The sequence below is a fragment of the Mizuhopecten yessoensis genome, unplaced genomic scaffold (genome assembly GCF_002113885.1).
Source record: "Mizuhopecten yessoensis strain PY_sf001 unplaced genomic scaffold, ASM211388v2 scaffold4105, whole genome shotgun sequence".
NCBI classification, from domain to species: domain Eukaryota; kingdom Metazoa; phylum Mollusca; class Bivalvia; order Pectinida; family Pectinidae; genus Mizuhopecten; species Mizuhopecten yessoensis.
This window is the reverse complement of record NW_018405378.1, coordinates 431088-444076: the sequence shown is the minus strand read 5'-3', so window position 1 is coordinate 444076 and position 12989 is coordinate 431088. Positions and strand designations below refer to the sequence as shown.

Genomic DNA, 12989 nt, shown 5'->3' with positions numbered 1-12989 from the left:
TTTTTTCCACAACAGGCGGTTTGCTGTGCAGATGGGAAACATTGCTGTCCAGAGAATACAAAATGCGACACTGGTGCAGGCAAGTGTATCCGTGGTAACGGTTTGTCTATGGACTGGTTGGAGAAGACTGAAAGCCGACCCGTAGCTACATTGTCAGGTGTTGTTTGTCCTGATGGAAAGTCGGAGTGCCCATCCGGTAGCACATGCTGTTTGGTTGGAGAGAATAAATACGGATGCTGCCCTCAACCGAACGTAAGTCATTGAACAACCTCTCACAAGAAGTCCTATTCCTTTAATCAAAATATTGAAAACACAAACGTTTTGTGAGAGACTGGATATACACAACAGTATTGTTCCATGACGTTAGTTGTTTCGTATCATAAGAATTGTCAATGTAACAATTTTGAAAAAAAAATAGAAATTTGATGGCTATTTTCTTCCTTTCTTATCATCAGATGTGCTATTTTCAAATTCCTTTTTGTCCATGATCTGTTCTCCACTCATCATTAAGTCAGACTGTTTGTAAGCAATTTCATTACTTGGAAGATTACTTTACTGTCTGTCCTTCCGTATCTCTGACCATCATTTTTAATTTCTTTCTCAGATATTTTTGTTTTAATAAATGATTGAATCAGTTTCACTGTATGTTAATTGCTCAAGGGTAAAGGAGAAAACTAGTGATTGTTGATTATGGACTACGTTTGTCAAAAGTCTGTCATTTCAACTTACCTCTGAACAGATGATCGCACCAATTTCAAAGCTCTTTTGATAACAAGCATGGTCCACCTAAGAAAAGTGGTACTCACATTGTCACTAGTTGCTGTTTTGTTTTTAAAAGTCAAGAAATTGTTGTGTTTATGTAATGACCAAAGTAATCATATCTCCATCATTTTCACATAAATATTGCTTCACATTAATATCGTCAACATCCCGTAACATACAATAATAATTGAATGTTTCCCCTCCACTGGTATCATCAATGATTCGACAATAACGCCCCTGCACCTAAACATAGATGTGTACTTGAATGTTTTCCCTTACACCGTAACATTCTGATGTAGTCGAATGCCTCCGAGCAGCCCATGTGTTGATGTTAATTGTTTTAAGAGGAAAACATAATGGACTTTGAGCTCATGTTTTTTCCCACAACAGGCGGTTTGCTGTACAGATGGGAAACATTGCTGTCCAGAGAATACAAAATGCGACACTGGTGCAGGCAAGTGTATCCGTGGTACCGGTTTGTCTATGGACTGGTTGGAAAAAACTGAAAGCCGACCCGTTGCTTCATTGTCAGGTGTTGTTTTTCCTGATGGAAAGTCAGATGAAATTTGTCCTGGCGGGAAATCCACTTGTCCATTGGATAGCACGTGCTGTCTAACAGTAGATGGTGCATACGGATGCTGTCCTAGACGGAAGGTAAGTCAGTCAAGTAATCATTCACAATAAGTCAAAATATTTGAATATAAATATTGTATATGTGTACATCTTGTCAGATAATGGACAATTCCTATTAATTTGATTAGACACAAACAATAGCATTGTTCCTCGATGCTATTTTGTGTGTTACGTTCTATTAATAGTAATGGTCATTTAAGGACGTGCTAGGTTTTAGTGTTCGAGTAAAGCCGTAGTGCCTGGAGAATAAACACTCACCAACAGCCGATACATCGAGACTGCTCCACGGAGGCCTTGATCTCGCGTCCCAGTGGTAGAGGGCTTAATTGATCGAAAAAGATCAAATACCTTAATCACTGGGCCACCATGGCCGCTCCCTGATGTTAGTGTTGTCTGTTAAGTATTCATTGTTGTTAAACATGAGTACTAGATATAACATGTTTTATATCGAGTGCAATTTGCCAAAATGCCTCCTGTTATCAGATGGTAGGCTGTTGAAAACGCTTTTTCCGTCACCTGACCTGACATCCAATTTATCGTCCAGTCCATCTGTTAAAAAATTCTTCCCTTTGTCTCTGCGTCTGTTAACATTTTTGTTTAGATATTCACTTGATAACTGGTAAATGCACAAAACTCAATCTTGGTTTGTACTTTGCCCATGGAAAGAAGAAAAACGTGTTTAGTTTATATGGGTGTGATTGATCACAATTCAAGGTTTATGCTTATTTCAGACAAGGCAATCACTGCAAGCTCAGACATGGTCAGGGAGTTTTCCCTAAGTAAAAGAAAAAAGGTCATCTTGAGCATGGTCTGTGAAATGTCAAGGTCATCATTGTTACTTGCAACAAAGTACAACTTGCAACAATTTCACAAAACGAATAATTTTTTCGGGTGCTCACTTCAGAACAAATGATTGCATGGATCTCACGCTTTGGTTGATGGTTTTCCTAGAGTATATGTTTGATCTGGATATCGTGTTTACTCTAATTATTGAATGCTACCAAGTTGTCTACCTGCGGTCATTTTGTTGGATCTAGCTTTTTTATGTGAGTTACGACACGTTTACCATGTAATAACCAAATCCTGTCTGAACAACTCTTGTTATGGTTTTCATCCGAGTTTTGTGATATAACCACCTACAATTATACATCTGCCTTTATTTCTGATCCCATGTACTTGGTATAATTTAATGCGTTTGAAATTTGTTACCATTATGTCTTGGAAAAGTATAACAGAACCATGATGAAACTAGCATGCAGGATCTCCAAGGTCGATTTAGAAATGGATACAAAAATGGCCACATTAGGCAGCCGTCTTCGATTTTGCATGACAAGATTTTCACCGACATTCTTCCGAAGTACAGAATGGGTAAAAACGAATCATTGTATTCACGTTTCCTCCGTCAGAGTTGTGCCTTCTATAATTTCGCGTGATTTACCAGATGGACACCAGACCATTTTGGAGGAAGTTTCTTAATGTTATTTCTTGGGAAGCACTGAAAGAATCTCGTGAAATCTTCTAGTCACGATCAAAAGCAAAATAGCTACAAGGCAGATATCTTTTGCATAACAATTGTGTATAACGCTATATCTCAGGATCCACTTATTGCATCATGATAAAAATGTCGGGATTCAGAAATAACAGAAAAATAACTTGCAACCAAATTTTGTTAGTTGTAAGTAAATAGTTCCTCATGATGTTTTTTAGAAGGAAGTAAATGGATAATGCGAAATACCGATCCTGAGTTGTATTTGCTCCTACTTTAAAGATAGCTCGGAAAGCGAAATTATCGAGAGGCAACTTTCGTTGCTCTTTCCAATGACTACTGAAGAGATGACGAAGAAACATCGCATTCACGACCCTTTGGTTTTATGTTGTATCTGCTTCAAATTCGTTTGATCGGGTGACAATTTAAGCCTCGTTATGCGATTTCGGATTTTGTATGGATAGTACAAGTAAAGGATGTCATTACTATTCTTGAAAATAGTTAAGGAATCATGACTTGGTTGCCATGATCCTGCGTGGTCAATATTTGTGCATTTCTAATTTCAGATAGATGATGAAAGCAAAATAGCCGCTAGGCAGCCATCTTTGACTTGCATTTTGAATTTTTAATAAAAGCACACCATTATCAGATGATGGTGGGCTGATCAAATCGCTCTTCGTCCATGATCAGCCGTTATCTGTCCTTAAACATTTTTCGCTATTTCTCATAAAGTACTCAATGGACCTCTCTCAAAGTTCATGTGTATGTTTGTTCCCAGTGGCATGTTTCATTTTCATACTGAAAAACAAGATGGCCGACAGGATTTTGATAGTTTAAGTTTGTTTTTCGTTATTACTGGACAGATCTTTCTCATATTCCCTTTGGTCCCTTAATGTCCATGTTTAATTTTGAAACTGATCGGAAAAACAAGATGGCCGAAAGACAGTCATCTTGAATTTGAGGTTTGACGTTTGTTATCACTATTTTGGAAGAACTTAATAATGACAATGTCCCAACTTTGAAATGGACAATCTGAAATACAGGGTTATAGAACTTTTGATCATATATCAGATTTACTTGATTAGATATATTTATTGTTGACAAGACTATTGGTCCGACAGATAAGATTAAAGAAAAGAAATATTTGGAAAAGATCAAACTGACATGAAAGTAACTTCACCACACGATGGTTGACACCAACATCCCTTTCGTTTGCATTTTGATGAGGATAATCCTTTTTCATTTGTAACTTTGACGACATAATTAGTGCTGGCTGGATTGAAGAAGAACTATTTTGAAAGAAATTACCTAGACGTTAAGCATTGAAGTTGTTACTGTCGTCAGTTATTGCAGGAATATATTTTCCCCAGTAGTTTAAGAATAATGTATTCATGTGGATATTTGTTTATATATACAGGCGGTCTGCTGTGAGGACAGGAAACACTGCTGTCCCGAAAATACAAAATGCGACACTACTGAAGGAAAGTGTGTTTCCGGAAATAGTTTGTCCATGGACTGGTTGGAGACAAGTGAATCAGTTTTGATCGAAAATAAGTCTCCATCTGCTGCTGTCATTGTTGCTGCTAACAGCGATATTAAGACATCGCTCACGTCTATCGACTGTCCCGGGGGTGGTTCCTGTCCGGATAGTAACACGTGCTGTAAGGATTCAACGGGAAAGGAAGGCTGCTGTCCATATGCAAAGGTAAAATTGTTTACCGATTAACTTGAAACCTTGTTCATATTCTGTGATTGCTATAGATGGCACTTTGTCATCCCCGTTTCTGTACCCGCTTACCAAGATTTCATTGTAACATAACGTAACCGACATCTGAGCTATCGGACAAGGTTTGTGGCCCCAAACTACTGGTAGTACACTGCATGAGCTTACCTGGTCTGAGCGACCAAGGTGATCTTATGGCGTTCCTTAGCGTCCATTGTGCGTCCGGCCGTCAGTCCGGCCGGCAACGATTTCTTCAAATGACTTTTTTGATTGAAATTTAACCAAATTTAATTCGGATGGGGATTTAAAGTTGTGCAAATGGAGGGACGTGCCCTGAGGTGGTAGTGGCGAATTACGCCCTGAGTCATAACTGTGAAACGGTTGAGATCCCGACCACATACTAATAAATACAAATGCTTTGCATACAGAACAAAATCAATCCTGATATTTGAAATGCCGCTAGGGTTTGGCCGAATCCTAAGAGACTTCGTTCCTGGCTCACAACTTAGAAACAGTTAATATCTCCACCTTATAATCATACACTTCATTGCTGAGTAAAAAGTGATAATTACACATATATGCCACCGGGATGGCGCCTGAGTTTTGCATCAACCATGAAGGCCCTGGTTTATAATTTGATTCAAATCCCCACCCCATATTGCATAAACTTGTATATGATTGCTTGGCATAAAGTTGCTTGGCATAAAGAGATGCACACAGTGATGATGTAAAGCCCCTATCTCACATACACGGTTAAAAAAAATCCTAACACGATTTAAGAAAAGTTGAAAAATCCTCTTGATTCGTGCTCAACCTTATGGTTTATGCAAATTTCTCAACCAAACTTTGGTAAAGCGGAACCAATTTTGTATAAACCGTGGGTCTGGCCCCCGAGGGGCCTGAGCGGCAGGGCCCAATAGGGGAAACAAAGCATTTGTTTTTAAATCCTTCTTATTCTATATTGCTACAAACGACTTCTTCTCTGGAACTAAGAGATGGATATCAACCATATTTAACTGGTAGCTTCCCTCGATAGTGGAGATTCAAAATTGTACAAATGGTTGGGCTGACCCACCAGGGGGCTGAGGGCTGGGGCCAAAAGTGGGCAATATGGCTTTATTGCTAAAAACGACTTCTTCTTTCTTTGGAACTAAGAGATGGATATCAACCATATTTGACTGGAAGCATCCCTCGAAAGTGGAGATTCAAAATTGCACAAATGGTTGGGCTGACCCCCCAGGGGGCTGAGGGACGGGGCCAAAAGTGGGCAATATGGCTTTATTGCTTCAAATGACTTCTTTTGTAGAACTATGCACTGGATATCAACCATATTTGACTGGAAGCATCCCTAGGTATAAAGAGACAAAAGCAGTCATGGTATTAGAACAGACCCTGGGGTCTGACCGACCCTAGGGACCTAGTTTCTTAGTCACAGCTTGGAAACAGTTGAGATCCCCACCCTATAACCATGCATATATACAATTGCTGAGTATAAAGAGATGAATGCACATATGCTTACAGGATGGCCTTGAGGCCTGCCCCACTCTTGGAGACTTAACCCCTGGGTCATAACTTTGAAACAGTTCAGTTCCCCACCCCAAAACTGTATATACAATTGTTGGGCATAAAGAGACCAATGCAGTCATGATACACTGTATTAGAATAGATCCTGGGGTCTGGCCACAACCCCAGGGACCTAGTTTCTGATTCACAGCTTGGAAACAGTTGAGATCCCCACCCTATAACCATTGGGGTCTGGCCTATTTAATACAGATTGCTACAAGGATTGGCCTTGGGGTCTGGCCTATTACAAGGATTGGCCTTAGGGTCTGGCCTACTACAAGGATTTGCCGTGGGGTCTGGCTTACTACAAGGATTGGCCTTGGGTCCGGCTTACTACGAGGCTTTGCCTTGGGGTCTGGCCTACTACAAGGATTGGCCTTTGGGTCTGGCCTATTACAAGGATTGGCCTTGGGGTCTGGCCTCCTACAAGGATTGGCCTTGGGGTCTGGCTTACTCCAGGGATTGGCCTTGGGTCCGGCTTACTACAAGGATTGGCCTTTGGGTCTGGCCTACTACAAGGATTTGCCTTGGGGTCTGGCTTACTACAAGGATTGGCCTTGGGTCCGGCTTACTACAAGGATTGGCCTTGGGGTCTGGCCTACTACAAGGATTTGCCTTAGGGTCTGGCCTACTACAAGGATTTGCCTTGGGGTCTGGCCTACTACAAGGATTTGCCTTGGGGTCTGGCCTACTACAAGGATTTGCCTTAGGGTCTGGCCTACTACAAGGATTTGCCTTGGGGTCTGGCTTACTACAAGGATGGGCCTTGGGTCCGGCTTACTACAAGGATTGGCCTTTGGGTCTGGCCTACTCCAAGGATTGGCCTTGGGGTCTGGCTTACTACAAGGATTGCCTTGGGGTCTGGCTTACTACAAGGATTGGCCTTGGGTCCGGCTTACTACAAGGATTAGCCTTGGGGTCTGGCCTACTACAAGGATTGGCCTTTGGGTCTGGCCTACTCCAAGGATTGGCCTTGGGGTCTGGCTTACTACAAGGATTGCCTTGGGGTCTGGCTTACTACAAGGATTGGCCTTGTGGTCTGGCTTACTACAAGGATTGGCCTCGGGGTCTGGCCTACTACAAGGATTGGCCTTGGGGGCTGGCTTACTACAAGGATTGCCTTGGGGTCTGGCTTACTACAAGGATTGGCCTTGTGGTCTGGCTTACTACAAGGATTGGCCTCGGGGTCTGGCCTACTACAAGGATTGGCCTTGGGGGCTGGCTTACTACAAGGATTGCCTTGGGGTCTGGCCTACTACAAGGATTGGCCTTTGGGCCTGGCCTACTACAAGGATTGGCCTTTGGGCCTGGCCTACTACAAGGATTGGCCTTTGGGTCTGGCTTACTACAAGGATTGGCCTTGGGGTCTGGCCTACTACAAGGATTTGCCTTGGGGTCTGGCCTACTACAAGGATTTGCCTTAGGGTCTGGCCTACTACAAGGATTTGCCTTGGGGTCTGGCTTACTACAAGGATGGGCCTTGGGTCCGGCTTACTACAAGGATTGGCCTTTGGGTCTGGCCTACTACAAGGATTGGCTTTGGGGTCTGGCTTACTACAAGGATTGCCTTGGGGTCTGGCCTACTACAAGGATTGGCCTTTGGGTCTGGCTTACTACAAGGATTGGCCTTGGGGTCTGGCATACTACAAGGATTGGCCTTGGGGTCTGGCCTACTACAAGGATTTGCCTTAGGGTCTGGCCTACTACAAGGATTTGCCTTGGGGTCTGGCCTACTACAAGGATTTGCCTTTGGGTCTGGCCTACTACAAGGATTGGCCTTGGGGTCTGGCTTACTACAAGGATTGCCTTGGGGTCTGGCTTACTACAAGGATTGGCCTTGGGTCTTTCATATTCCCTTGGATCTCATTTGGAGAATAGTTTGCCATATAATTGCCTCGTTGTCTAGGTGAGCGCTGCAGGCCCTCTGGACCTCTTGTTCTTTTTCCGATTGGACATCAAACCACGACGGCCTCTGATTGGTCGAAAGTGTTTGATTTTGTTCAAGTTTGGTTTGCATGTTCATTTGTCAACAGTCCCATTCCAATGTGACCTTGTTCTTGATCTAGGCATGTGCTTCTTGTACAATCAGATACCATTTTGACAATCTAACTAGGACTTCATTGCTAAATTGCAGATTAAGTGTTTTAATAATAAAAGCAAAAACAAAAACAAACAAAAACAATCAATAATATTATGTGACCGTATGGAGTTCCATGCCATTTGACATTTTAGTGAAAGGTCACCTTGTATTGGCTCTTGAGCGGTCCCATCATTTATTGACATGTGGTTTTCTTACCTTGCTAAAATGAGATGTAAATCCACAATCAATCAAGCAAAGCATGGGTATTTTAGCTCAAGCGACTATTAGCATCATGCTATGTTAGAATTACCTCCCTTTGTCAACTCAGCAGTTTTTGTCTCGCCGCGACGTAACGGAAGTGAGACTAAGGTGTTGTTTTTTCCGGCGACGGTGGCGGCGTCATCGTCAACATTAAGTTTTTGCGTTTATGTTGGTTTCACTGAAAATAAAAGTGCTAGACCAATCACACTTGGACCATGCATGCATCTTAGGTAGTTTATCTCAACCCATGCACTTTAGGTAGTTTATCTCAATCCATGCATCTTAGGTAGTTTATCTCAACCCATGCATCTTAGGTAGTTTATCTAAACCCATGCATCTTAGGTAGTTTATCTCAACCCATGCAACTTAGGAAGTTTATCTCAACCCATGCAACTTAGGAAGTTTATCTCAACCCATGCATCTTTGGTAGTTTATCTCAACCCATGCAACTTAGGTAGTTTACCTAAACCCATGCAACTTAGGTAGTTTATCTCAACCCATGCAACTTAGGTAGTTTATCTCAACCCATGCATCAAATGCTGGATGTCTACATTGAATTTATTTCACCGATAAGTGCATTGATGGTCAAAGCGGGGCTCAGGCGGAACATATCAATCCGAATGGCTTGTGTTGTTATTTAAGGTACACTGGGATACATGTATTTACAACGCACGTTAATATCATATTAAAAAAACCTGACGGTTTATTGATAAGAAGATAAATTCTGACACACATCTGATGTCTGTCCAGTTATTCCATTGTTTTTACATCTTTTTCAATACTAATTTGTATGTGATTTACATTACAGGCCGTTTGTTGTCCCAACGGGAAATACTGCTGTCCCCATGACTACATATGTGACACACTACCAATGATCTGCCGGATGCCAGATGGAATAAAACGGGCAGATTTCAACACAAATCTGTTCTTGCAGCATATAGCCAGCAAACAGAGGGAACGTGGTGGCAAGAACTAATTTAGATTTACTTAAAACTAATTTAGATTTACTTCACGTTAAATGGTTAATGTCAATCGGTTTCAATGTCATGAGATGTTTATTTTTCAGTTCATTCATGAAAATCTTAATTTAAGAATATATCAAGTGTTTGTTGAGGCAAAAAAAGGAAGAAGGGAACGCTAAGAGGTTGTCATTAATGAATTCAAAAAGCAACCGCAAAAATAATTATTTGGTGAAATATGGGTAATATATATACTATCTAGGAAATCAGACATAATTGCGTGTATATATGATAAGATATATACATCGTTTACTTACATACTATTGCCAGAGAAAAAACTTTATTTTTATCACTGCTTTATTGGTTTTTTTGTGTTTGTTGTTTTTCAAACTAGAGCACGGTTTTGCTATTAAGCCCTATGAAATTAACACTGGAACAAGCATGTCTTGATTATTTACTAAATTTGTTAACTTTGAATTCGCTTAATAATAAAAATATTGTTATTAACATTTGTTATCCGATCATATCTTGAATATCGAGTAGGTATATATAGTTGGTATCGCAGTGACTCATTAGAACAGGGTAATTGACGGGATCAAAGCATTTTGCTCCCTCTGGATAATCCCTAATGCTGAGTATATATCTGGGTTAGAATAACCCATATGTGTGCCGTGTGATAATGATAGCACTGTTCATGTATTGCTTCGTGTTTTACGAGGCCATTTACTTAATAATCGTTGTTTCATGTTAATTTCCTGAAATGTTTAAACCATATCAACCAACTTTTTTTTCTTAACACTGATTATACTTGTGATTTTTGTTGGGGATTATATCCCCTTAAATATTTAATCGTAATTAGTTAGTAAATCAGAGTGCTATTTAACCATTTAACATATGTGTATGATTTATCATCAAAACATTTCTGCTTTCCTAGTGTGACCCCAACCCCTGCCCCTAAATATACATAAAAAATGATAATTCAATTATCTGTGAACGGGATGTTAAAGAAATATATTTGTACATGTTGTGTATATTAGTGTTCTCTCAAAGAGCGAAGTATATCTGGAAAAGTAGACTTGTCCTCACTTAGTGATATTATAGCAGGTACGGCAATGATTTTTTTCAAAGTTTACATTCAGGCATAAGTTACAACAGGGTAGTATTAGGAATCAATCTTTACCTCAGGGTAAAATGGTAACAGCCTTGTATGCCTGAAATATTCGGGTTTTCCCGGTCCTGTTAGGTTATCTCCGTCTTTTTGACGTCATTACCGCTGCATAAAACCACACCAGCCTATAGCAACAGTGTACATTTGTTGAAAATACAAGTGCTACATTATTAATCGATGTTAGAACGCATTTACAATAGTTTAGTGCATTGTCCAATTGGCGAAACTTCCAATGTGATTCTTTGACCGGATATTTTAAGTTAAAAGAGAAAACATGAAAATTAAAGGACGTTTGAAAATCTTAGTGCCCTATTGAATTGGGTTTCAACTTTCTTAGTAATTGTAGTGTTATATTTGTTTATATTGTATAAAAGTCAACATTTTCCATCATGTTAAATATGATCTTCAGATTTTTTAGTGAAATTTGAAATTTGAAAAAATACAATTATTTTCCGTTCAGTCAAACAAATGTTTCAAAGTAACTGTGTTGTATACCAGTGTAAGATCTTTTATCTTTCCGTTAAAAATAAAATCAACGAAAAATTGTATTTAAACTTTCCTTGTGATTTCTTTCGGTTCACGTCACGTCTTAATCTGTTTATTGAAGCCATTCGGAGATCGCTGTCCTTGTTTCAAATTGACGTCACACTTATGATTGATCCCCGATTACTTTAACAGCTTGAATGAACGACCTGGACAGTTTCCATCTGAAAACGTGATGTTTCTGGCTGTTGTTGCTACTAAAAAGCTTATCGGATGGTAAACCTAAGGGCCATACAACAGAAATATAGATAAACTAGCATATAGTAAATACTGTATTTAATACTGTATACAGCTGTTATGTGATTATTTTATGAAATTCTGTTCTCCAATAGTTGATAACTTTCCTGTAACTTTGATACTCCCAGTCGTTTTGACTTTGCGGATGTATCTTAATTAGAAAACAGCAAAACAAATCACTGCCGCCAAATAACAACTTATACTTTACCTATTTTTATACAACACATTCCATTATTTTTCCTATATTAATGCTGTGACTTGACTTTGTCAGGTTTTGCTGTTTGATTTGCATGCCTTGTTGTTGTTGTCTTTGCTGTATTTTGATAAAGTATTTTTGGAAGTCTTCTTTTGCTTTTGTGCAAGGCTGTCCTATTAATAGATTAATTTATACGTAAAAAGCATAACTAGTTTGCTTGTGTTATGGTTAGTGCCAAAATGTATACTTATGTGTCCGGAGTTGACTACATTTGTAACTATAAAGTAGTCTGAAGGCAACGCAGAGGAACATAGTAAATACATGCATAGACACGTACATGTAGAAAATTTATGTTTCTAACATACATTAACATGAACAACATAAACAAAGCTTCAACGACAGGGCCGGGGAGTCCTATCTCCAGTCCGCTTACAAAGTTTACACTTTCATCACGTGTATATAGACAAAAATGACTCAAATAGTTCCATGAGAAAATGGTAGAAATCAGGACGTGATCATGTCTAAATACGTACACAAAATAACAGATATCCTGTTTTGTACATGCGATCTTACAGACTTCACACTCAAATTTCAAAGATATATATATATATGTTTTGTTAGTGTCTCATATACATGTATATATGTAAAGTGTGTCGTGTCAGTGAAAAGAGTTATGACATAGCTTACTTTCAAACTGACAACGTGAAGGCAAGTCTATAGTAACAGAGTTAAACAATGGGTGCATGTGTACTTACCAAATATTGAGATTTTCCCTTTATGTTTCAATTCTGATGTTTTCATTTACTGGTGTCTGTTTCATTTTACAAATGTAAAACCATTAGAGAAGTTCGTTAAGTGCGTCGTTTAAGAAAATAGTGTACAGGTTTTTCGTGTAAATGCTTGAGTGCATGATAAGGAATGGATGATCATATACATTGTACTTATAGAAATTCTAACAATATTTGTGTTCTACAAAGTCGGTTTACACAAAATAAAAAATATATATATCTTAAACATGTGTTCTGGTTTTCGATTTCCAAATCAATACTCGGTATATGAATGCAGTAAAATTAACTTTGTGTCCAAAATCAATTCGGAATCCAGGATGAATACCGCACCTAAATTCCAGAGGAAAAGTTGCTACATTTCCTCGTCATAATGCCATTATATACTGACATTCTCCCTCCACCACTGTAGGTTTCCTCACTCATGACTCATCGGATAATTCTGTCAGGACTTGCTAACATTTTTGGCTACCCGCTAGTGGGTAACACCCTGTACGTGATTTCATTGGTCAATCTTTGATGTATGACGTCACGTAACAATTATTTGCGACGTCATTTTCCAATGTGATGTCATGCTTTATGACAATGGTCTC

The 12989-nt window shown here is 39.4% G+C and overlaps 1 protein-coding gene across 9 annotated transcripts in view; it reads left to right on the top strand.

Moving 5' to 3' along the window:
* LOC110448502 (multiple epidermal growth factor-like domains protein 6) overlaps window positions 1-12625 on the top strand; it is a 44573-nt gene extending 31948 nt beyond the window's left edge. For all 9 annotated transcript variants that reach the window (XM_021494769.1, XM_021494775.1, XM_021494770.1 and 6 more), the window contains 4 exons: window positions 16-252; window positions 1153-1416; window positions 4299-4586; window positions 9317-12625. In XM_021494769.1, the coding sequence (XP_021350444.1) occupies window positions 16-252; window positions 1153-1416; window positions 4299-4586; window positions 9317-9484 (957 nt within the window). In that variant the 3' untranslated portion in view covers window positions 9485-12625. The remainder of the gene's footprint in view (window positions 1-15; window positions 253-1152; window positions 1417-4298; window positions 4587-9316) is intronic.
* The last annotated feature ends 364 nt before the right edge of the window (window positions 12626-12989 follow it).